The 26,060-nt window shown below is 38.9% G+C and overlaps 1 protein-coding gene across 1 annotated transcript in view; it reads left to right on the top strand.

The window, feature by feature from the left end:
• ASAH1 (N-acylsphingosine amidohydrolase 1) overlaps positions 1-26,060 on the top strand; it is a 47,336-nt gene that overhangs the window by 19,984 nt on the left and 1,292 nt on the right. Inside the window, exons 3-13 of the mRNA XM_059384089.1 lie at positions 9,033-9,123; positions 9,525-9,611; positions 12,525-12,603; positions 17,535-17,609; positions 18,478-18,523; positions 19,273-19,417; positions 19,976-20,030; positions 20,155-20,236; positions 24,570-24,701; positions 24,808-24,931; positions 25,357-25,413. Of these exons, the coding sequence (XP_059240072.1) occupies positions 9,033-9,123; positions 9,525-9,611; positions 12,525-12,603; positions 17,535-17,609; positions 18,478-18,523; positions 19,273-19,417; positions 19,976-20,030; positions 20,155-20,236; positions 24,570-24,701; positions 24,808-24,931; positions 25,357-25,413 (973 nt within the window). The remainder of the gene's footprint in view (positions 1-9,032; positions 9,124-9,524; positions 9,612-12,524; positions 12,604-17,534; positions 17,610-18,477; positions 18,524-19,272; positions 19,418-19,975; positions 20,031-20,154; positions 20,237-24,569; positions 24,702-24,807; positions 24,932-25,356; positions 25,414-26,060) is intronic.

Below are 26,060 nucleotides of genomic sequence, written 5' to 3'. Positions count from 1 at the left end.
AAGAATTTCTGTTTTCCAGCAAATTCTGTCGATTGCCAAGCATTTTTTTATCCTGACAAATGCAGAGCTGAACTGTGACTTCCTGTGGTACCTGAATATAAACCATCAGATTATATTGGAAGAAAGTGTAGGGTCTTATATATGAAACCTTCAAGAAATAAACCCCTAGTGTGATAATCAAAGCTGTTGAGGACAAAACAAGATTAAAAAACATAAGGGAAGGGCCAGTGTCATATTTTAGTGCCTTTATGTTAATATTTTTAATATAGGTATATGGCATTTTCAAATCTTTCATGGCTAAATGGGTTTATGGGAAAAATATAAGAACAGCCCACCAGCCCAGAGGGTTCAGAATGTGGAAAAGAAGAGAAAGGTATAAAGAAGGGTAATCTTTTTTGCCCTGCTTTCTTTCTTTCTAAAAGTAGCCTGGGGTGGGCAGGGGAAAGGAGAGTACAGCTTTAACCTGTTAACCTTAGAAATAAAACTGCCAGTTATTGTCCCAGCAAACAAGGGTTTACTTGTGAAGAGCAGAGAATTACAATGCAGGACAAGCAAGCTACAGCAAAACCGTAGGGAAGCCAGCAGAACAAAAGAGGAGAACGCGCTTTTACAGAGGAAAGGGGGAGGTTGGGAAGGCTCTTCAAACCAGCTCTTACATTGGAGTAAATGGCGTTGGAAGCATAGTGCCTTTTTATTGGCTGAGTTATAGCAGTGTCTTATTGGCTGGGTTGTTGCCAGCAGAGGAGGAAAGCCTTTCTTCCTGCAGGGCTAGTAAAGTAGTATCTAAAGTATTATCAATTTACAAGGCTCCTTTCTTTCTGCAGGGTTGTAAGTTCAAGCCCCATGTTGGGGGTGAAGCTTCCTTAAAGAAAGAAAGTCTTCAAAAATAGAAATTAAAAAAGAAAAATCTTTCTTTGAAAGCATCAGTGATCAAGAGTCAGGTTTTCCACATTTCTGTGCAGGGCAGAAGGTGCAGAGCAGTTGGAAATCACTTAAAGCCCTATTTGAGTTAACGAGAAGGTTAGGAGAGAACACTAAGGCACTTCCCATCTAAAAACTGTATCTTCTTAAGGTCATAAGTGTTGGAGATTTTCTCAGAGCACTGAACCAGCACCATCTTACTGAGTACATTTTTTAAAAAGTTCAATAGAGAGCAAAATACAAAACTTAAAATAATTATACAGAACGGAAGAAGTAACAGAACTCCAAATTGTATGATGGCTCTAAACTAGGACTCTAGACCTGAAAGTAGCTAACTGAAATATTTATTGGCACTGATTGCAATGTAGAAGAAAGGTTTTCCCTGTGGAGGCAAACATGGAGTCATATATGCCTCCTGGAAGTCTCTGCTTCAAGAGACAATGGAAGCAGAATAGTGGATATAGCCAAGAGCACACAGAGTACATTTGTAAACATACAGTACAGGTACATACTAACACTTTGTTAGTAGTCCAGTGGTTTAATGAATTTGAGTGGTGGGAGCTTTAGAATTTCTGGTAGGGCCAGACTGTTATTTGGTCCAAACCAGAGTCTCTTTTTATCAAGACAACAATTACTAGATTTTCAGTGTCGTTTTTCCCTCTCTGGAGTCCGTTGTTGGGCATCTCTTGTCAGTTTTTCTAAATAATCATCTGGGAGAACGTCCTTTGGACTGTGATAGAGGTTTTTCTCTTGGTCTCCTTAAGAACAGCATTTTTGGTTGAAATACCAAAGGTATTATGAGATGGTTTTATTTGGCCCACAGGAAGTGAGTCAAGTCTGGTATGCCGAAGAACCTTATTAGTAGAGCAGCTGGCAAAAGTATGACATCTAGTACATTTTGGACATAAGAGCCGTTTCTAATCTTATCCTCATTGTGGGTAAGGACATCTCGTTGTTTCTATTATATTCCAAAGTGATGAATTGCCCCAAAGGTATACTGACTATTGGTATAAATGTCTGTGGTTTTAGCCTTGGTGAAGGGACAAGTTTGAGCAAGGGCATATATTTCATCCTATTGGGTAGAAATAGCCAAAGGTCAAGGTGCTGCTTCAGTGATGTCAAAAGGAAGTTGTGATGGCATACCCCATTCAGTATGTACCACGTACATCCTTTAAATAAGAACTTTCAGGAAGTCATGAAAAAGCTTGCCTTGGTAGAAGAGTTTCTTACAAATTGTCATGAGGGGCCAAAAAGTCATGTCAACAATCATATAGGGTATCATCTGGATCTGAATGTAGTTCTTGTTTGAAGATCAGATGCCCTAAGTATCAAACTTGAATTTGAGCAAACTGCTATTTTTTTTTCTCACTTTGGAGACTTTATTTCCCTTTAAGCCTACAAATTTTAATAGATGGTTGTTGTCTCCTGTAAAGAAGTTTGAGAAGGGTGATAGAGAAGCAAGTCATCTAATATTTTAAGAAAGTAGAGCCTTCCCAAAACTTTCTATCATCCAAATCAGCTTTTAAGGCTTGTGAAAAGTAAGGAGGACTCTGTGAAACCCTAGGGATAAATATTACCATCCAGTTGTATTGCTGTTCTTCCCAAGTGAAGGCAAAAAGATACTGGCTGTTCTCATCAGTGAGCGTACTAAAAATGTTCTGCGTAGTTAAATTCTGAAAAATTTGCTTTCAGTAGGAATGGATATCAGTAGCATATGAAGGTTGGAAACAACAGGATACCAAGGGGAAACAGTAGTATTAACTGTTCTTAGGTCTGGGACAGACCTCCGTTTGGCCATTGGGTTTTCTTACCGATAAAATAGAGGTATTACAGGGACTAGTACAGGGGATAGTGAGCCCTGAGCCTTGTAATCTTCTATTAGGGGCTTGATGCCTCCAGGGCCTTCTTTATTTATGGAGTATTGATTAATTCTGCAGAGAGGTTTTGAGGGATCTCTTTGAATCTTGTTGGGGAGGTGCACTTGGAATTGTGCCAGTATTAGTTGAGGATTTTGCCTGTTAAGGAGTTGGTAGTTGATCCAGTAGGAGCAAATAATCAGTGTTCCTAGATGCAGCTGTAGTCAGAGATGGAGCCAATGAAAGATGTGGAAGGTCATTTAATCCCCTTGGTTCGCTCTTTTGATTACTGTTAACAAATTCTAGAATCATTTCCCCTTTGGGGAGAAGGCAATTCTGGCATGATAGTTCTGTGAGAAATCTTGGCCCAGTAAATGAATAGAGATGGAGGAACGCAGAGGAGAAAAAAAAGGATGCATGTCTCTCAATAGGCTTGACAAAAGGGAATAGGTTCAGAGATGGGAACCTGTTGAGGTTTATGAGAGATTACCTCCCTCTTCTCCCACCTCCCCGCCCCCCCGCCGCTTCACCTCACCCCCCCTTTCACCTCACCTTAGCTACTTGAGCTTGTGTAGTGCTCTGAGGTAGAGGCTGCTTTAAAGCAGTAGGATTAAGCATGGAGAGTGTAGCTCTAGTGTTGATACAGACATCGATTTTTTTTTTTTTCCCCAGTCTGTAAAGTGGTTTCTGTAGGTCACTGACGAGGGAGGGTTGGGATGAGCACCTGTAGCTCCTCAGGGCCTTGTGTTTGGGAATTAGATGGTTAGACAGCACCTAGAGCACTTAAGTTTGTCCCAGCTTTTTAGTAATGCCCTGGCTCTTTGCAGTAATAGCACAAACTGGAAGGTTTTTGGTTTAAGCCTGATTCGCCCAAGTTGGAACTTGAGAATTTTAGCAGTCCTTTAGGTGACCCATCTAGGACACAAGCAAGCTGAAATGGTTTTCCATTTCATCCTGGTCCTCTTAAAAGATTCAAGGAGGGGGCGCCTGGGTGGCTTAGTCTGTTAAGCATCTGCCTTCAGCTCAGGTCATGATCCCAGGGTCTGGGATCAAGTCATGAATTGATTTGGCTCCCTGCTCAGCAGGGACTCTGCATCTCCCTCTGTCCTTGGCCCTGCTCATGCGTGCACTCTCCCTCTCTTCCCATTCCCCAGATAAATAAAATCTTAAAAAAAAAAAAAAAAAAAGACTCAAGGAGAAACATCCTAGTTTGGGTCATTGATGAGTACAGAGTTAAATATTACCTGGTGGATTCAGCATTTAAAGGAAAACCAGTACCTTCTTTAAAAACAATTCGGAGTCAATTATAGTAGTTATGAAGAGATTCTTCAGGCTTTTGTGCACAAGCCTGAATTTTTGTTCCCATCGACATGCTTAGGGAAAGCTGCTGTAACTGCCCAGTGGATATTCCTTGGGAGTGTTCTAGTATCTTACCAAAAGTTAGGAGTCTGTTTCTCTATGTGTCCTTCAGGATGTTCCTAGTGGACTAGTTTCATCCAGTTTTTGGTCTGGCCTTTGCAAGTAAGCATGTGGATTAATGGATATAAATCTGAGAACTAGAATGGTAAATTTGAATAACTAGGGTAAATTCTAAAGCTTGTGGGGTGGGGGAGAGGTCACCAGTCACTTCAGAAAACTCTTCATGACTAAGTTCCCTTAGTACAGGAGCATAAGAAACTTGGCATTTCATCGGAAGGCTCAGCTTCAAAGGGGCAGGTTTTAGCAGGTTCAGGAGAAGGAGCAGGGAGTACTTCAGAGGGAAAAGGAAGTTCAGCAATGTAAAAAAATGAAAGTAGCACCTGCCAGGTGTCAGGAAACAAAGGTAGAGGCGGAAGAAAAGGTCTCTGAAGCTATTTGACTTCTTTCACTTGTCTTGTCAGTTAATTTAGAAATAGTATCTTACAAAGAGGCAAACTCAAAATCGTGAAGGGATTCAGAAGCCTCAAGGTACCATCTAAAACAGGAATCCCATTTAGGTTTTTTTGTTTTTTAGTGGCTGTGCTTTCTAATTTACTTTTGGGTAAACCAAGTTTGGGGAGATCCAAAGTTCCCCATAACGGGCATTGAAGTTCTAGTTACTTTTGGTTAACTCAGTCTCTTTAGTTATAAATGCATATTCAGTTTTGAAACATAGAACAGCTGGGGTCCTAGGAGGGGCCGAGTACCCTCGAAGCATTTTGATGACTGAGATCCCATTTCTTAGAAATTTTTCTCTAGGGTAAAGAGAAAAAATGCTAAGTAGCACAGTTTCAACAGGAACAGCCTGTTTCCAGAAGGCATTAGGCCAAAGGCCAGTATCGTTCCAGTAGGAACAATCCAGTTCCAAATTGGAGTCATACCAAAAACTAGTGCATATCCAGCGGGCACAGTCCAATCCCAAAATGAGTCAGTTCACAACAGTCTATACAGGAGTCAGTACAGTTATAACAAACGGTCTGATTTTGTAAAGGACTCAGTAAGTACTCTCAGATTAAAAAAAGAAACACACACACAAACAAGGCCTTAAGACAGATCCCAAATAAAGCCTGGAGAGCGCTCAAAAAGAGAGTGGAGCTTGAATCTGAGGGAAAACTTACCCTCCAGCCCAAGGATTGTCAAGAAAGAAGGGAGCCCGGGTGGCTCTGTGGTTAATCCTCACCTGTTTGCTCACCAGCCTTGGAGTCGTTGGGAGCTTTCTCTGTATTCCACTTCTGATCACCAAGTAATGTTAACCTTAAACGTAAATCTGCCACTTATTTTACCAGCGAATATAGGTTTATTCAGAAATAGCAGAGAATTATAGTGAGGGACAAGCAACCTAGGGCAAAACCTTAGGGAAGTCTGCAGAACAAAGGAGAGGAACGATGTTTTCTAGAGGAAAAAGGGGAAGTTGAAAAGGCTGTTAAAATAAGTCCAGTGGAGTGAACTGGGAGTTGGAAGAATAGTGGCTTCTCATTGGCCGAGCTGTTGTCAGGGCAACCTTTCTTCCCCTTGCGGGGGTGGGGGAGGGTGGGGGTGGTGGTAGTAAAGTAGTAGTTAAGGGTAGTATCAGCTTGAAAGGCAGCTTTCTTCCTGTTGAATCTGCAGTTGGGCCTGACAGCTATCCTGCCGCCCCTGACTCCAGACTAAACGGCATTTACTTTTATTAATTTTCAGAAACCAGCAGTATCAAGATGACATTCTTGATTTTTGTAACATGCCAATTATATATATTGTACACACTTGCCTAAATTATGTAATAGCCTCTGCCCCAGATACAGTGCCACTGTAATACACAAAATTCTTTTGATTTACTCACTTTTCTGTGGAAAAAGGCAAATATTTGACAGGAAGTAATTTAGGAGTAATCAGTTCCTATGTTCTTCTAAAGCCAGTGTGCTTTCCAGCCCTTGGCTTGCTCTCTGGAGGTCTTCCTTTGTGTCAACACTGGCAACATCTTGCTCTTCAGTGCCTTATTGATTACATGCATCTCTTGATTGGTGTCACTGCCCCAATTCATTTAACACATAAGGAACATCTTCCATGTTTTTTTTTTTTTTTTTTTTTTTTAAGATTTTATTTATTCATTTGAGAGAGAGACACAGAGAGAGAGCATGAGCGAGGAGAAGGTCAGAGGGAGAAGCAGACTCCCCATGGAGCTGGGAGCCCGATGCGGGACTCGATCCCGGGACTCCGGGATCATGACCTGAGCCGAAGGCAGTCGTCCAACCAACTGAGCCACCCAGGCGTCCCAACATCTTCCATGTTAAAGACTTTTTTTTCCTACTCCCTTTCATGTCCACCTTACGTGTGTCTATGAACTGATTATCCTGCAAACCTTCCCTCCTTGGGCTTTGAACTGGTTCCAGGCTACTGAGTGTATGTATGTGTATACACGTGTATAAAGACGGGTACAAAACCCACATGTAGAAATAAACACATTTTTCCCATATTTATCTATCTATACAATGTAAATTTTTAAAAAAGATTTTATTTATTTATTTGACAGATCACAAGTAGGCAGAGAGGCAGGCAGAGAGATAGGAGGGAGCAGGCTCCCCAGTGAGCAGAGAGCCTGATGTGGGGCTCGATCCCAGGACCCTGAGATCATGACCTGAGCTGAAGGCAGAGGCTTTAACCCACTGAGCCACCCAGGTGCCCCTACAATGTAAATATTTTTGTCCTGGTATCTCCCCTGGATTCCTTCCTACTTCCCTAGCCTGTTCTCTGCAGAAAAATCTTCCATTCTGCTCTGCTCCTTTCCTCTGAACTATAACTGTGCCTTGGGATATGAGAGGGGAGTGTGGTATTCATATACCTTTGAATGACAACAGAATCCTCCTCTACATTATTTTTGATTGAGTACATCGATTCTGGAGGTATGCATGGGCATCTGTGAGGGAGGAGAGAAATACCTGTTTATCCAGCCTGACCAGTTACATTAGGGCTGGAGATCAAGGGACTGACAGCTAGAGCACCCCTGAATCCAACCAGATCCCATTAGCATTTATTTTCTACTGCTCCCTGGCGCGTAGCAACTGCCTTCTTATTTGCGTGTTCGTGTGTTGTGTCACATGGACTAGTTTCTGAGCCACCTGTGGAGCCAGGTGGGTTCAGACAGTTCTTCATAGTGCCTGTGATGACCTGGGCACAGCAGATGCTAAGTCTCAAACATGATTTAATGATGTTTATTGTTTGCAGTAAAGTGGGAAAATATTCTATAGTCATGACTATTGATTGAATACCGATACTGCTGAGTATTTTTTGTGTGTTTCGTGTAATCTTTACTGCCCTCAGTAAGGTACATGTTTATTTTTCTAGGAAACTAGGTACAGATGTTAAATATGGAGATATTTTAGAAAAATGTTTAATGAGAAGTAAAATGTGGGATCATGGTTAAGCTTTAGTTATTAAAATGATTTTGTTAATCAGTTTCACAGTTCTTTCAAAGGTGGAGGTGTTATTAGAGAGAGATTTGGGGGTCTCCCCATGCCCACTTAATCTAATCCTCTGCTGTACTGAGTTTATCTCTTCCCCATTTCTTCTTTGGAATCCTTGAGCCTACCTAAAGAAGAATCAGGGTGGATATAGATTTGGGTTATGTTGATATTCTAAGGGGAAGAGCAGCTGATGGGAATTCAGAAAACCTGTCTTAGGGCAGTACCACCAATGTCCACAGCTCCAGTGGCCACTACTTTACCATCACTCCTAGACATGGAAATCTGGGTGCTTGCTGGCAGTGGGGGAGACCACTGGTAGCACCTACCTGTAATGGGATGAACAAGATTTTTTTTTTTTTAATTGTGGGACCGAATGTTGCTTATGAAATTATGACCAGTTAGAAGCTGAATTAATTTTTTATGTTAAGCTTTTTTCTAGGAATTAAGTATCAAAGTCTTTAATATAGATATCAGTTACTGTAGCTCACACCAGCATGTACCTTATGTTTCTCTGGAGCAGAAAAATAATGGTGCACATGCTGGCTGTTTTTAGGCATACCTCTAAGCTGATAAATCACTGAATGGCACACCCTTAGAGGCATAGTAAGAAGATCTGGAAGGTAATGTTTCTGTAGCTAAGGAGAAAGGTGGTAGCATTCATCTACCAGAAATAAGCTCCAAGGATAAAGGAGTGGACGTTGCTATATCCTCAGAATAGAACCTGCTATTTCTCAGTTGAAGAGTAGTAAATGCATATGATTGGAACAGTTCTTGGGTGTGCACTGACTACAGAAGAATGCATGGCAGGAAGAGTCTCATGGCTGAGTGAGTACTGAAGGTTTCTGAAGCCAGTCATCTGGAAGCTAATACATGTTGCCACTTCTGGAAGCTTAAAAGGCAACTGTACAGAAGCCAGTGCTAAGACAATGATTTGGCAGTAGTGTGACTGTCTAACAGGGAATTCTGAGACTGGGAAACCAATCAGAGAAGTGCCCAAAGCCTAGACTAAGTCTCTGCAGAGATCTAGGAGGGCACAAAAGGCAGATATTTTCTAGCACTGAGATTCAGATGACATGTGGCTCTGAGCCAAAATTCTTTCATTTATCTTCAGTTCACTTTAATCTTCCAGAATGTATAACTCTATTCTAAGATTTCTGAAATTGTTTGTGATTGTGTATACAACATAGGGCAGAAACACTAGCTGGGAAAATGAGCTTTTGTGCAAACCATGGTTTGAGTACTAGCTTCTATGTTATTGTTAAGAATATGCCTCTAACATATCTATCTCAATGTAACTATCTAACTCCCGTCAAAAATCTGCTTTTTTCATTTTATGGTTCCACGCCTCTCATTACAGCTATAGGGGTCCAGTTCCATGGTACACCATAAATCTTGACTTACCGCCCTACAAAAGATGGCATGAATTGATGGTTGACAAGGCACCAGCGGTATGCTGATTGTTAAATCTTCTATTTCTGACATTACTGAATATATTGCATTTTTAAAAGAGCATTTCATGAAATTACACACCAAGTACTTTAAGGATATAATTTTGATATTTTTCTCCTGTTAACAATAATAGAAGAAATGATGCCATTTTTCTATAGCTTCCTGATCTTTTTACTCACCTTTGCCTTTGTTTCTATCATCTTTTTCTAATTAATTAATAAAATAGCCTGTTAAAGATGCATTGTGTGTATAGATTAGATGAAAATATTTTCAAATAGCACTCTCTCTATATATGGATAAATCAAAAGGTCTTTGTCTGTTTTCATATTACCAATATTAATCTTAAGTAGTCAACATTTTTTATGTCTCTTATTAATTAAACAATTTATTTATTTTTCAGCTAAGAATTATAGTGAATTCCCTGAAGGATCTAGTAAATGCATTTGTGCCAAGTGGAAAAATTATGCAGATAGTGGATCAAAAGTTGGTAAGAAATATTATTTCCCACAATAAATTTTAAACATACACATATCCACATATACACACAGAGTTCAGAAAAGGCTCTGGTATTAAAGGCATAAATTGACAACTTCTTCTAAGGAGTTTCGACAAGTTTTCATTTATTCTAGACAACTATCAAAACTTAGAGAGACTTAAAATTCTGGGGTTTGGTAATGTATAAATAATAGGACACAAAATAGCATGACAAATTTTGGCAATTAACTGCCCCTTAATTTTAAGTATGAACTACTTAGACAACAGTGGACACATATGTGTTTATCTGGGAGCATGGTATGCCCTTCCCCTTAGACATACAATTGACCCTTGAACAGCACAGGTTTAAATTGGGAAGGTCCACCCATACATGGATTATTTTTCTTATAAATACAGCAAAGTACCATAAATGAAATGTATTTTCTTTTCCTTATGATTTTTTTTAAGATTTTCTTTTCTCTAGCTTTTTAAAATGTAAGAATACAGGTTAAAATACATATATATATATATAACATAGAAAATGTGTGTTAATTAACTGTTGATATTATCAGTAAGCTTTCTGGTCAGCAGTAAACTATTAGTGGTTTTGGGAGAGTCAAACATTATATGGGGACTTTCAGCTATACAGGAGGTGTGCACTCCTAACCCCACTCATCGTTAATTGTACTTGTATTTGCAAGTTCACTATTGAAAATTTGGGTTGTGTGTGGGTTTTTTGCTTTTTGTTGTTGTTGTTGTTGTTGTTGTTTAATTTGAAGTACTTTGCCTCTATATCTCAGGACACCCAGAGATTTTTCTACATATGACCAAATGACATATTCAGCCTGGCTGTGCTCTTTAGGGAGGCCCTCAGTAGCTGTGACCATTGAAACTCACTTGAGTTGAGTGTATCTTCTAGCAGTGTATTTGCCAAATCAGCTCATTTTCCTCTTGGTCATGCAGGAAGACTCCATTTCTTCAGCTTCTTTTATTTTTTTTAAGATTTTATTTATTTATTTGACACAGAGAGATCACAAGTAGGCAGAGAGGCAGGCAGAGAGCTCCCCGCAGAGCAGAGAGCCCGAGCGAGACTCGATCCCAGGACCCTGAGATCATGACCTGAGCCAAAGGCAGCGGCTTAACCCACTGAGCCACCCAGGCGCCCCCTTCAGCTTCTTTTTAATATAGGTGGGACCAATGGAAAGTCTAGGGCCTGGCCCTTATTGCTTCCGAGAGATCCTTATCACCCTGTTTTGGTCCTTGCTTTGGGACCCTGTATGTTCTGCAGGGTACAAAGGATTGGGAAGACCACCAAGGGCCTAGGGCAAATGTTTCAGCACTTAGGACATTTGGGATTGGATAATATTTTGTTGTGGGGACTGTCTGTGCATTGTTGGGTGTTTAGCAGCATCTCTAGCCTCCACCCACAGGGTGTACCCCTTCATTTTTGAAAACCAAAAATGCCTCTGGGTATCACCAAATCTGCCCTACTAGTTAAGCATCATGGAGTCCTAGAGACTGGATGCTCTATGCTTATCATCCCTGAGACACTTGCACCTGCCAGCCGCCAACTCTGTTCTCCCACATACTCATGCTTTCAGAGTCTTTGATTAAGTGACCCCTTCATGTTTACTAACCAGACCTCCCCCACATACAAAGGTTCACAGGAACAACAGACAGGAGGCCCTCCCATTCCCCTCCTCTGCATGCCAGCAGGATGGTACATGTCCAGGATTGCATTCAGACAACATTGGGTTCTTTCCCCTTAATCATTGGACTTTAAGGCTGGATCAGTCCCGTAATAACTATATCCTTTCACACATTTCTTAAGCTGTGAAATGTTAGGTTTCTCATCAGGGAGAACACACTAATAATAACACGTATTTTATATGTTCACTGTGAGAATTAAGGGAAATACTGTATATAAAGCACAGTGCCTGAATATGATTAAGTGGTTAATACATGTTCAGTAAGTCATCTTTGTTTGTTACATAGGCAGGAATATTCCACTTGTGTAATGCTTTGAATTCCTAAGGAGTGGAAGTAAAAGTGCTTAGATCACATGATATAAACACCAAGTTGGTGACAAATGAGACTTGCGGATTTTAAGCACTTTATTAGCGAGAGGCTGTGAGCTTAAATTGTAATTTCACTTTTAGTGGAAAGTTGCCTTTGAGAATAAAAATATGTGCCGGCTGGGATTTTGCTCCTGTGTCCTTTGTTTGCTAACAAACTGTGATAATGCATCTAGCCCAGGAAGCCCATTTACCAAGACAGGTTTTGTGAATGAATAGAAGACAGTGTGGATAGGAAGTGTAGTGATTAGGATGCATTGCCAAGGTGAGAGGGTGAGTTTGGGTGGAGATAAGGGTACGGTACGTATGAAGTGTTTGTGGGCCATGTTAGTCATCCAAATGCAGTTATTGCCAGTTATCTCTTTTTTGTGGAGAACGGGGTAAAATACAAGGCAGGAAAAAAGTCATAGGTCTTGGCATAATACCTGAGAACAGTTGAGTTTAAGGGAATAAAAGCGATAGTTAAAGAACGAGGGGCCCAATATTGAGTCTAGAAAGAGTCTCTTAGAAATATAGGATATAAAAGTGCTTTATAGGGGCACCTGGGTGGCTCAGTGGATTAAAGCCTCTGCCTTAGGCTCAAGTAATGATCCCAGGGTCCTGGGATCGAGCCCTACATCAGGCTCTCTCTTCAGCAGAGCCTGCTTCCTCCTCTCTCTCTCTCTGCCTCTCTGCCTACTTGTGATCTCTGTCTGTCAAATACATAAATAAAATCTTAAAAAAAAAAAGTGCTTTATAATGACTTTTATTACTTCTCATGGAAGGAGCATCTAGAACATATTATATGTAAAAGAACCAAATCTCAAAGCAACCCTTTAGGTCGAATGTTTGATAATTTATTTGTTTTCCAGCCTGGCCTACTTGGCAACTTTCCTGGTCCATTTGAGGAGGAAATGAAGGGGATCGCAGCTGTTACTGAGATACCTTTAGGTAAAGTTCACTTTGCAGCTTTTGTAAGATTTAATAAAGCACTTTAAAAATTTTCTATTGAGGTATGGTCTACATACAGTAAAGTGCATAGATCTTAAGTATACAGTTCAATAAAACTTTTAAAATGCATGAATTCATGTAATCACAACTCAGGTCAAGACAAGGATATTCTAGCAATCCAGAATGCTCCATCATGCCATCTCACAGATAGTACCAAATCCCCAAGTTAACTGCTTATTCTGACTTCACCATACATGAGTTCTGCCTTCTTGAACCTCCCTACACAGTGTGAACGGTTGTGTCAGGTTTCTTGTAGTTATCTAGAGTACTGAAATCTATCTATCTAGAGTACCTATCTAGAGGTTGTATGCTACTGTATAAATAGAATGTTTGGGTGTTTTCTAGACTTTGGATATCAAGAATAAAACAGTTATGAATATTCTTGTATCTGTCTTTGATGGACATGTTCACTCATTTCTGTTGGATATATTGGATTATAGGGTAGCTGTGTTTGAGCCTTGTAGATTCTGCCAAGCAGTTTTCCAAAGTAATTGTATCCACTGACAAATAGTACAAGAGTTTTACTTTCCTCTCCTTAATACGTCTCTACCTGCTAGCATCAGTGTTTTTCATTTGAGCCACTTTGTTGAGTGTGTGGAATCCCATTATTGTGTCATTTGCTTTTTCTTGATGACTGTAAGATTGTACGACTATTGACCTTTTCTTTCAGTGGTTAGCATTTTGGTTGTTTTTGCTTCTTTAGAAAAATGATTAAAAAAGATAGTCTGTCTCTCTTTCCTTCCTTCCTCCTACAGTTGAAATGTTTGTTACAGTCTTTGCCCATTTTCATTGGTTTTAAAACATTCTTTTTTTTCTAAGTTTTTCTTTTAATTCCACTTAGTTAACATAGTGTTATATAGTTTCAGGTGTATGATGTAGTGATTCAGCAGTTCCATACATACGTCACCTGGTGTTCATCACAAGTGCACTCCATAAATCACCCACCTCCCCTTTGGTAACTATCCGTTTGTTAAGAGTCTGTTTTTTGATTTGTCCCTCTCTCTGTTTTCCCCTTTGTTCATTTGTTTTGTTTCTTAAATTCCACATATGAGTGAAATCGTATGATATTTGTCTTTCTTTGACTGACTTATTTCACTTGGCATTATACACTCTAGCTCTATCCATGTTGTCGCAGATGGCAAGATTTCATTCTTTTTTATGGCTGTTAAATGTTACATTGTGTATATACATGTATATAGATATAGACACCACCCCCCCAATCTTCTTATCCATTCATCATTCAGTGGACACTTCATCTTCTTCCATAATTTGGTTATTGTAAATAATGCTGCTGTAAACAGGAATGCATGTATCCCTTTGATTCAGTGTATTTGTGTTCTTTGGCTACATGCCCAGTAGTGTGATTGCTAGATTGTAGGGTAGTTCCTTTTTTTTTTTTTTAAAGACTTTATTTATTGGACAGACAGAGATCACAAGTGGGCAGAGACAAGCAGAGAGAGAGAGAGAGGGAGAGGGAGAGAAGCAGGTTCCCTGCTGAGCAGAGAGCCCGATGCAGGGCTTGATCCCAGGACCCTGAGATCATGACCTGAGCCAAAGGCAGAGGCTTAACCCACTGAGCCACCCAGGCACCCTGGGTAGTTCTCTTTTTAACTTTGTGAGGAACCTCCATACTGTTTTCCATAGTGGCCATACCAGTTTGCATTCCCACCAGCAGCGCACTTTTTCTCCATATCCTCACCAACACCTGTTGTTTCTTGTGGTGTTGATTTTGTGCATTCTGACAGGTGTGAGGTGATAGCTCATTATAGTTTTAATTTGCATTTCCCTGATGGTATTGATAATAACCTCTTTTCATGTGTCTGCTGGCCATCTCTGTCTTCTTTGGAGAAATGTCTGTTTATGTCTTCTGCCCATTTTGTAATTGGATTGTTTGTTTTTTGGGTGTTGAGTTTATATAAGTTCTTTATCTATTCTGGATACTAACAGTTTATTGGATATGTCATTTGCAGATATCTTCTCCCATTCTGTAGGTTGCCTTTTAGTATGGTTGATTGTTTCCTTTGCTGTGCAGAAGCTTTTTATCTTGAAGTCCCAATAGTTTGTTTTTGCTTTTGTTTCCCTTGCCTCAGGAGACATATGTGGGAAAATGTTCCTATGGCCAATGTCAGAAATTACTGCCTATGCTTTCTTCTAGGGTTTTTAATGGTTTCATGTCTCACGTTTAGGTCTTTAAGCTATTTTGAATTTATTTGGGTGTGTGTTACAAGGAAGTGGTCCAGTTTCATTCTTCTACATGTTGGTATCCAGTTTCCCCAACACTATTTGTTGAAGAGATTGTAATGTTCCCTTTGGATATTCTTTCCTGTTTTTTCAGAGATTAATTGACCATATAATTGTGGGTTTATTTGTGGGCTTTCCATTCTGTTCCATTGATCTATGTGTCTATTTTTGCTCCAGTACTATACTGGTTTTTTAAATTTTTTTAATTTAAATTAATTCATATATAATGTATTAATTGTCTCAGAGGTAGAGTTCAATGACTCATCAGTCTCCTATAACATCCAGTGCTCATTACATCATGTACCTTCCTCAGTTACCATCCCTCTACCCTCCCCCAGCAACCCTCAGTTTGTTTCCTAAGGTTAAGAGTCTCCTATGGTTTTTCTCCCTCTCTAGTTTTGTCTTGTTTAATTTTTTTTTCCTTACTGTTTTGATCACTCCAGCTTTGTATTATAACTTGAAGTCCAGAATGGTGATGCCTCCAGCTTTGCTTTTCTTTTTCAAGATTGCTTTGGCTATTCAGGGTGTTTTGTGTTTCCATACTAATGTTAAGATTGTTTGTTCTAGTTCTGTGAAAAATCCCATTGGTATTTTGATGGAGATTGCATTGAATGTGTAGGTTGCTTTGGGTAGTAGATGGTTTTAAGGAATTCTTTATATATTCTGGCTACAAGTCAGATTATATGCATTCTGAATATCTTCTCTGGCTTCAAGTCCGCGGCTTGCATTTTTACTCCCTTACTGGTGGCTTTTAGTATGTAGAAATCCTTAATTTTAATGAATTCCAATTTAATTTAATGAAAAAGACTTTTCCTGCCACCTCCAATTTATTTTTAAGCTACCATAGTGATAGACCTATTTTAAGTAGCTAGTAGTACCTTGTTGTTTTGTTTAACAAGAGAGAGGATTCAGAATTTCTGAAAATCAAAAGTAGTTATCAGTAAAGGTGGCTGTTTTTTTTATTGTTTTTTGCCTCTTTTAAAAAAATGATGTAGGGACGGCTGGGCGACTCAGTCAGTTAAGCATCTGATTTTGGCTTGAGTCATGATCTCAGGGTCCTGGGATCAAGCTCTATGTTGATCAAGCTCTGTTCAGCAGAGAATCTGCTTGTCCCTCTCCCTCTGCCCCTTCTCACACTCATGCTCCATCTTTCAAATAAATAAATAACGTATTTTTTAAATGATATAAAAAGATGGTCAACATACTGGGAATATATTCTTATAGCCTATATGAAAAACAAGTCTTTAATTTCTTTATTATGTATAAAGCCCCAAAAATAAAAACCACATATAAATATCTTGAGAGAAAAACAAATTAAAAAGATTAACATGGGGTGCCTGGGTGGCTCACTGGGGTAAAGCCTCTACCTTCGGCTCAGGTCCTGGAATGGAGCCCCACATTGGGCTCTCTGCTCAGCGGGAAACCTGCCTTCCTCCTCTCTCTCTCTCTCTCTCTCTGCCTGCCTCTCTGCCTACTTGTGATCTCTGAATGTCAAATAAATAAATAAAATCTTTAAAAAAGAAAAAAAAAAGATTAACACATGATTTATAATAAAGTAATAACAGAATGTTATCAAAATGGAAGTAAAATAAACATTAGATTAGGATCGGGAAGACATGTTAAGCTTAACATGTTAACATGACTGTGATAGAGATAGTGTGCTGTATATCTCTATTAAATAAATTTTTTTGTTTGCATTTGGTTGATACACAGAGTTAAGTTTTGGGTATACAACATAGTGTTTCAGCACATCACTCTTGTAGTGTACTATGCTCACCAAAAGTGTAGCTAGAACACTATAATAGTGTCACTGGCTATATTCCCTATATGCTGTGCCTTTTATTCCCAGGGTGTATGCCTGTTACTTAAATGCTTATTGGTATTATACAGTTTTGGAAAAATACTCAAAAATTATAATGTTTTAAAATGGATTTTCTTGGTAGCTCTGCACTAATTTTATTAATAGTTCCTGGATCTCCTTTTTCACCTCAGAAATATTTGTCACCTCTAAAAATGTGAGCAAAATAACATGGTCAGTATATAATAGAGAGCCAGATGTATTGAGTTAACATATTTTAGGGGCACCTGGGTGGCTCAGTCAGTTAAGTGTCACTCATGATTTTGGTTCAGGTCATGATCTCATGGGTCAGCTCACATGGTGATCTCATGGGTTGTGGGATCAAGCCCTGCCTGAGGCTCCGTGCTCGTTGGAGAGTCTGCTTGAGATTTTCTCCCTATAACCCCTCCCTCCATTCGCACGCATGATCTCTCGCTCTCTCAAATAAATATTTTTTTAAAAGTTGTCATATGTTAGCACCCCTAAACCAAATTAAAATGATGCACATTAATGAAAAATTTGGACATCATGTTACAGTACAATTCTAGTATGCCTGGGTGTTCAACTTGCCCAAATAGCTGACCCTTTGGGGGCTTGTTTTGTGTCTGTAGAGTACAGGCTGGTGAGATACTTCCACCTGACCAACTGTGCAGCTGTGTTCAGACTGTCTGCAGACTCATATGCCACAGCAAAAACGCACAAGATGACTGTTAAACCTTTTCTTAAAAAAGAATTTTCTAACAATGTCATAGCTCTGTATATTGACCAAGAAATGTCCTTTCTTTTCTCATAGGAGAGATTATTTCATTCAATGTGTTCTATGAATTTTTTACCATTTGCACTTCAATAATAACAGAAGACAAAGAAGGTAAATGTGTGCTGAGGGAGGGTGGGCAGTGCAAATACAAAGTAGAAGAAAAATCTAAATAAATAGAACTAGAACTTGTAATATGCAGGCTTACTCTTCAGATTCTCTGTATGTAGCATCTAGTTTGAAGATCTCAGCAAATTTTTAAAAGAAGACTAACGTAATGGCTACTAAAGTTTAATTCAGGGATGCAGAACACTTGGAAGAAGTGTTTCAGGACTGTAAACGTTCTTATCCTTTCTGCTAGTCTGCCTTGTACTGTTCATGATTTAGTATAAGTATTCATAGGGTTAAGCGATTATCTTTATATGGATAAGATAGCCTTTCGTTAAAGCCTAGGACAAATCTTGTCCCATCATCTCCCAGCCAAGGGACCCTGTGTAGACCAGCTTCACTTCCCCATTTTTTTTTTTTTTTCTGGTAGTTCCCCAGAATGCAGGCACAGGATGATGTATCCTGATTTACTGTTAATTTTTACCTCTCCTCTCAGGAGAAAGTCTGCCTGGTACCTCCCCTTTGAAGTGTTGAGCTGTAGGTAACAATTGCTGAAGGGAAATGTGTTGGCAAGTCACATTAGGTGACTTAGGTACCTGTCAGTGGACCAAAGAAGGAGCACTGATTCTTTTCCCTTATTATAATTTTACCTGGAACCCTGTGTTCTCAGATAATTAGGAGGGGATCTGGCCATTGTGACAGGCACAACAGTTTGATCTTATTAAGGCTATGATTTTAGGATGTTGCTTAATTCTTACTGTTGAACAGTTGTAAATATCAGTAAACCAGAATTAAGTGTCCAGCTTTGAGTTAGAATCTGTTATACTATCATATGCATCCATTATGCTTCATGTCTCTCCTTACTTCAAATTAGGTCATCTACTACATGGACGAAACATGGACTTTGGAGTGTTTCTTGGGTAAGTAAAGAACATGGTGAGTGTCAGTCCTTAGGAAGAGTATGTTGTATTACACTGATGAAAAGTAAATCATACATCATGCCCCAAATATGACCAGAAGTGAAGATACTGGATCCCTAGTTTTGAGACAAAGTTGGGGACACTCTTTGGGAGCCCGTAACGGAGTTAAACCTAGTAAACAGAAATCTGGAGCATGACTAAAGGCCCCAGCTGCATGTTGGGCTTACTGCTTAGAAGGGAAGAACAGCATTCTTTTTTACATCTTCTTAACATTCCTGGAAAAATACAACAGTGCTTTGTAATTAGAGACATACAGTTGAATATGGGGTTTGCTCTTTAGTAGGCTGTGTTGTTTTGAGTTATTTAGCTTCTCTGAGCCTCTAGTTTTATCACATGGAAAATGGAGGGTAAAACCACTCACATTGCAAAGTTCTTGTGAGGCTTGGTCATTAATGGATTAGGGAGATATAATGCCTGGCCGTGATCATTATATATTCATTATTATCATCGTTTTTTTAAAAAAGATTTTTATTTATTTATTTATTTGACAGACAGAGATCACAAGTAGGCAGAGGCAGGCAGAGAGAAAAGGAAGCAGGCTCCCTGCTGAGCAGAGAGCCCGACTCGGGGCTCGTTCCCAGGACCCTGGGATCATGAACCCAGCCAAAGGCAGAGGTTTTAACCCACTGAGCCACCCAGGTACCCTATCATCATTGTTTTTAAATGTCACTGTAATTTGTCTTTTGTAGGTGGAATATAAACAATAATACCTGGGTCGTAACTGAGCAACTCAAACCTTTGACAGTGAACTTGGACTTCCAAAGAAACAATAAGACTGTCTTCAAGGCTTCAAGCTTTGCTGGCTATGTGGGCATGTTAACAGGATTCAAACCAGTAAGGAGTCTACTGTTACATAAGTTTACAGGTAGCTCTGTGTCCTGCTTTTACTGCCTGTGAAGGGTGGGGTCTAAGGACCTAAAAAGAATATGAAGCCTCAGTCCATCCCTTTGTACTTTTGTCACCATCGCAGGTGTGAGCTCACGTGGTAGAGAAGAGTAGAGAGGGAACACAGGTTTGTTTCTGAACCTCTTCTGAGGAAAAAGCACGTGGCTGGTTGTGGAGGGCTGGGAATGTAATATAAATCTGGCATCTGGCCTTTAATCTGCTACTCAAACAAGTTAGGCATTTATTCTCTACAGTTCGTTTTCCTTTTCAGACAAGTGTGGCCAGTAATATTCTACCTGCTCATTTCACACACTACACATGAAGATGCTTTGAACTTTTAAAAGCTGTTAATAGAATGTGATAGTATAGTTTTGACTCAGCTTTAAATCCCCACCTTCACTCCCCACCCCCTGCATTCCAGGATTTGGCATACCAGCATAAATACGAGGGGGCCTTAAAAACAGGATGGTTGAAGTCTTTGACCTCATTGCTTTGTCTTGTTTTCAGGGACTGCTTAGTCTTACATTAAATGAACGTTTCAGTATAAATGGCGGTTATATGGGTGAGTAGAGTTTTTAAATGGGAATTGTATAGATGTTTTAAGAGTAAGGCCAGACTGTGTCTTCTGGTTCATAGTCTAACCTGATTGCAGGCCTGTGACACTGTGTGTGTTTGATTTCTTCCAGGTGTCATAGAATGGATTTTGGGAAAGAAAGATGCTATGTGGATAGGGTTTATCACTAGATCAGTTCTGGAAAACAGCACAAGGTAATCTGTTTGATTGCTTTATTCATTTTATTTTATTTATTTATTTTTTTAAGATTTTATTTATTTGACAGACAGAGATTACAACTAGGCAGAGAAGCAGACAGAGAGAGGGAGAAGCAGGCTCCCCGCTGAGCAGAGAGCCCGACATGGGGCTTGATCCCAGGACCCCAAGATCATGGCCTGAGCCGAAGGCAGAGGCTTAACCCACTGAGCCACCCAGGCACCCTTGCTTTATTCATTTTAAAATTTTATTTTTTGTTGGAGATAAAAGTGACATTAAATATTATCTTGGTTTCGGGTATACAACAAAATGTTTTGGGATTTGTATATATTGTGAAATTATCACCACAGTAAGTCTAGCTAACACCCATCACCACATACAGTTACAGAAACTGTTTACTTTGTGTTGAGAACTTTTAAGATTTACTCTTAGCAACGGTCAAATATACAGTATAGTATTGTTAACTATTATTACCTTGCTGTACATTTTATCTCCAGGAATTACTTATTTTAGAACTGGAAGTTTGATCCCCTTCACCCATTTCTCCCACCCCCTATTCCCCACCTCTAGCAACCACCACTCTATTCTTTGTATTTGTAAGCTTAATTTTGTTAGATTCTGCATGTAAGTGATATAATAAGGTATCTGTCTTGCTCTGTCTGACTTATCTCACTGAACATAATTCCCTTATGGTCCATCCATGTTGTCATAAATGGCAAGATTTCCTTCCTTTTTTTACACCTGAGTAGTATTCCTGTGTGTGTGTGTGTGTGTGTGTGTGTACATGTACACACACATATACCATATCTTCTTTATCCATTCATCAATCAGTGGTCACTTGGGTTGTTTCCGTGTCTTGGTTGTTGTTACTCAGGCTACAGTCAACACGGTGCTGCAGGTATCTTTTAAAGTTAGTGTTTTTGTTTCCTTTGGATATATTTCCAGAAGTAGAACTGCTGGATCATATGGTACTTTTTTTATTTTTTGAGGAACCTCCGTACTGTTTTCTGTAAACGCTGCACCAGTTTACATTCCCACCAACAGTGTACAAGTGTTCCCGTTCTCTAGTTCCTCACCAACTCTTATCTTTTTTGATAATAGCTATTCCAGCAGATAAGAGGTGATAATTCATTGTGGTTTTGACTTGCATTCCCCTGGTGATCAGTAGTGATGCTGAGCACATTTTCATGTACTTGTTGGCTACCTGAATAACAACTTAGGAAAAATGCCTAGTCAGATCCTCTACCCATTTTTTATAACAGATTTTTTGTGTGTGTGTGCTACTGAGTTGTTTGAGTGTGATATATTTTTTTTTTTACAATATGTATTTGGTTTTTGTTTCCATTAACTCCCAAAAGCCTTATAATTTCCTAAGTGTTGAGAATGATAAATGTGTCTTTTGTTATGGTAATGAAACCAGTTATTTAATCAGTCATGCTGATGTAATGAAGCTTCCATAAAAGCCAAAAAGGAGAGGGTTTGAAGAGCTGGGTAGGTTAACACACCATCTGGGGAGAGAGGCATGCTTTGAATGCATGGAAACTCTATGTCCTCATATACCTTGCTTGCCCTATGCAGTCTTTATATGGCTGTTGCTTCATATCGTTTATCATATCCTTTAATAAACTGGTAAACATGTTTCCTTGAGTACTATGAGCCCTTCAGGAAATTCACTGAAACTCAAGAGGAGCTTGTTGCAGCCTCCAGTCTCAACCAGTCCCCTAGAAGCTCGGGTAATTGGAACTGGCACAGTGGGGCTTAGAACTGGCCTCCGAGGTGGGGGATGGGATGTAATCTTGTTTGTAAGTCTGAATCCTTAACCCGTGGAATACAGTGCTGTCTCAGGGTAGATAGCGTCAGAATTGAGTTTTCTTGGATTCCTGCAGGGTTGGATGTGGCAAGCCCCCTCGCACCCTCCAATGTTAAAGTTGGGTCCAGGAATCATAGAAGAACTAGTTCTTTATATATTTTGTATATTAACTCTATCAGATATATGATTTGCATGTACTTTCTTCCTTTCACTGGATTGTGTTTTCATTTTGTTGATGGTTTTCTTGCTATGCAGCTTTTTAGTTTGATATACTTCCACTTGTTTTTGTTGCCCTTTTGCTTTTGGTGTCAAATTCAAAAACTCCTCACCAAGACTAATGTTAAGGACTTTATACCCTATATTTGCTTCTAGGAATTTTATGGCTTTAGGTCTTATGTCCATATCTTTAATTCATTTTGAGTTGAGTTTGTGTAGGACGGTGGATTAGTCTCATTCTTTTGCATGTTACTGCCCTTTCCCAATTGTGTATTCTTGACTCTGTTGTAAATTTGTTAACCATATATAAATGGGTTTGTTTCTGGGCTGTCTGTGTGTGTTATTATCCCAATATCATACTGTCTTGATTTCTAATTATTGTTTTGTAATATAGTTTGAAATCAGGAAATGTAATGCCTCCAGCTTTGTTGTTCTTATGATTGCTTTGGCTATTTGGAACCTTTTGTCGTTCCATTCAAATTTTAGGATTGTTCTATTTCTGTGAAAAGTGCTACTGGAATTTGCACTGAATCTGTAGATTGCTTTGGGTCATATGGACATTATTAATATTAATTAATATTAATTCTTCCAATTCATGAACACATATATTTGTGTCTTCTTCCATTTTTCTTATCAATGTCTTATAGTGTTCAGTGTAGACATGTCTTTCACTTTCTTGGTTAAATTTATTCCAAGGTACTTTATTCTTTCTTTCTTTTTTTTTTTTTTTTTTTTTATTTAATTTATTTATTTGTCAGAGAGAGAGAGAGTGAGAGCGAGCACAGGCAGACAGAGTGGAAGGCAGAGGCAGAGGGAGAAGCAGGCTCCCTGCGGAGCAAGGAGCCCGATGTGGGACTCGATCCCAGGACACTGGGATCATGACCTGAGCCGAAGGCAGCTGCTTAACCAACTGAGCCACCCAGGCGTCCCAGTATTCTTTCTAATGCAGTTGTAAATTTCTCTTTCTGGTAGTTCATTATTAGTGTGTAGAAAAGCAGCTGAATTTTGTATATAGATTTGTGCTTCTGAAACTTTACTGCATTTGTTTATCCTCCCAGTTTTTCAGTAGAATCTTTAGGGTTTTCTATATAGAGTATCATGTCATCTGCTATTAGTGACAATTTTACCTCTTCCTTTCTGATTTTGATGCTATGTCTTTTTCTTGCCTAATTGCTCTGGCTTATACTGAATAAAAATGGTGAGAGTAGACATCTTCATCTTGTTCCTAATACTAGAGGAAAGCTTTCAGCTTTTCACCATTCCTTGACTACAATGTTAGTTAGGGCTTTTCATATGTGGCCTTTATTATGTTAAGATATGTTCCCTCCTCTATACCCACTTTGTTGACCGTTTTTATCATGAAAGGATGTTGAATTCTGTCAAATGCTTTTTCTGAATCTATTGAGATGATCATATGCTTTTTATTCCTCATTTTGTTAATGTGGTGTATTACATTGACTTGTGGATGTTGATCCATTCTTGCACCCCTGGAATAAATACCACTTGATTATGGTGTATGATCCTTTTAGTGTATTATAGTCTATTTTAAATTACTCATATTAAAATAAAAAAATATTTTCTTGTTAATCTCCCATTGAAGAATTCTTTCAGAGTTTCTAGGTTAACCTTTGACATTCATATGGAATTCATGCTTTGTGTATTTAAATCAAAAAATAAACTGATTTATTTAAAAAGTGCTAGGGATAGTGCCAGTATAAAGGGTACCTGTTAGTTTTTCTTGATTTACAAAAAACCCATCCATACACAGAAGAAAATTTGTACAATAAAATCTTCATTTAAACTGTTAATAACTGTTAAAATAGAAGTTATATTCTGTGCTGGTACAGAAATTTTGTAATAGCCAGCACTACATCCAAGTGACCTAGAATAAATGGGTATCATTCCTATTTTTAATGAGTTCAAGGGAGTAAGATTTAGTGACCTTTCTGAAAATTCAGTTTCTAATAGCCCAGTTTTCCAAGGTTACTTTCTATTCCCTAAGTCCTAGAAATAGTAATTAGTACTATTTCTTTTTGATCTGTTGTTGAGTAAAAGGCTTAGACAACGAGGGTGGAAGATAATCTCTCGAGGCCATTTGGTTTGTCCTTCAGATTAGAGGGAATATTTCAGATCTCAGTGTTTCACCACATGGTTTTGGGGATTGTTCCTCCATGAGCCATTGCTCACCATCCCTTTCTAAAAGAACATGTTTCTCAGATACTTGTGTTCCCTTAGTTTCCACGACGAAAAATTTTTCATTCCAAGTTACTTAAAAACTTTTTTTTTTTTTTAATGTTTCTATGTAGTTATGAGGAAGCCAAGAATATATTGACCAAAACCAAGATATTGGCCCCAGCATACTTTATCCTGGGAGGCAACAAGACTGGGGAGGGTTGTGTGATCACACGAGACAGAAAACAATCTTTGGATGTATATGAGTAAGTACACTTGTTCACACAAAATAAATAGGAACTAAAGCCTAGACTGACATATTTACAGGTTTAAGGCAAGAAGCCTAAGCAGAATTTCTCCTTTTGTATCTAGACTTAACACCAAGCAGGACAGATGGTATGTAGTACAAACAAATTATGACCGTTGGAAAAGCCCTTTCTTTCTTGACGATCGCAGAACACCTGCAAAGATGTGTCTAAACCAGACAACCCAAGAGGTACATTCATAATGTCATTATGTGGAAAGAAATGGTCGACCTTTAAAGAGTATCTAAGTTGTGGCATTTTTCTTTGGCCTTCGACGAATTTATAAACTTTGTGATGAGTATCTCTGGACAATTTGTACTGAGTTTTTGTTTTGAATTGAAAGATCAAAATTGTACTGTATTTGCCTTTTTGACTCTAATACTGGACACCACTCTTTAAAGCTGAATGACTAACAGGCAAGAATTAAAAGGGCAAAAGAGAGAGAAAGTGATATATTAATATCATTAACTCTCATTCTAAGAGTGACTCCAAAAGAAATTATTTTAGGGGATTGTGGGGAGATTGACTGAAGAATGTCTTTGTTTCTAATGACCCATTTGTATGGATAAGGCTGCTGATATCTGCATTAACTTAATAACTTATTTTTGTGTTTTAGAATATCTCATTTGCAACCATATATGATGTCCTATCAACAAAACCTGTCCTCAACAAGGTATTTAAAATATATATATGTGTGTGTGTGTGTGTATACTTTTAGGGAAGTAATTTGGTCCTGTTTTTATCTTTCCCGGTTATCTTGGATCAGTCAGAGCTAGGACCCCAAGTCATGTTCTGCTTAAGGTTGATTTTTAAAAATGTTTTTATGTGACAAAACAGTAACTCTTGGGATATGACAAACCAATTAGTGTGGTTCTTTGTCCAAAACTGGTAAAAATACTCTTTCCAATTTGACTTCCATGACATTTGACACAAATGTAGCCTTTTACTTTTTTGACTTCCCCTGTCAGAAATTTTATGCTGTACACTATAACTAACACCTAAAACTCAACAGAGTCTGAAATGTGTTTATAGATGGAGCTTTGTGCCTGCATAGTTTCCCCCACTGTGTCAGGAACACGGTAAGGATAAGGACAGTCACAGCTAAGCTGGTTATAGTCCGTGGTCCATATAGGCTTTGCAGGACTACTGTTTATACTGTTGAGGAGGGTTGAGTATTAAAGTTTTGTGGTGAAGCAGTGGAGTACTCAGGAGTAAGATCTCATAAGGAGCTGAGGGGATTTTCACCTAGGCCTGTTTATATTCATGACCTGGAATAATGGCACTATTGAAGTTAGTTGTCTAAATTATTTTTTACTTATA

Source organism: Mustela nigripes, chromosome 18 (genome assembly GCF_022355385.1).
Source record: "Mustela nigripes isolate SB6536 chromosome 18, MUSNIG.SB6536, whole genome shotgun sequence".
In the NCBI taxonomy this organism is placed as follows: Eukaryota; Metazoa; Chordata; class Mammalia; order Carnivora; family Mustelidae; genus Mustela; species Mustela nigripes.
This window is presented reverse-complemented; position numbering and strand designations above follow the sequence as displayed.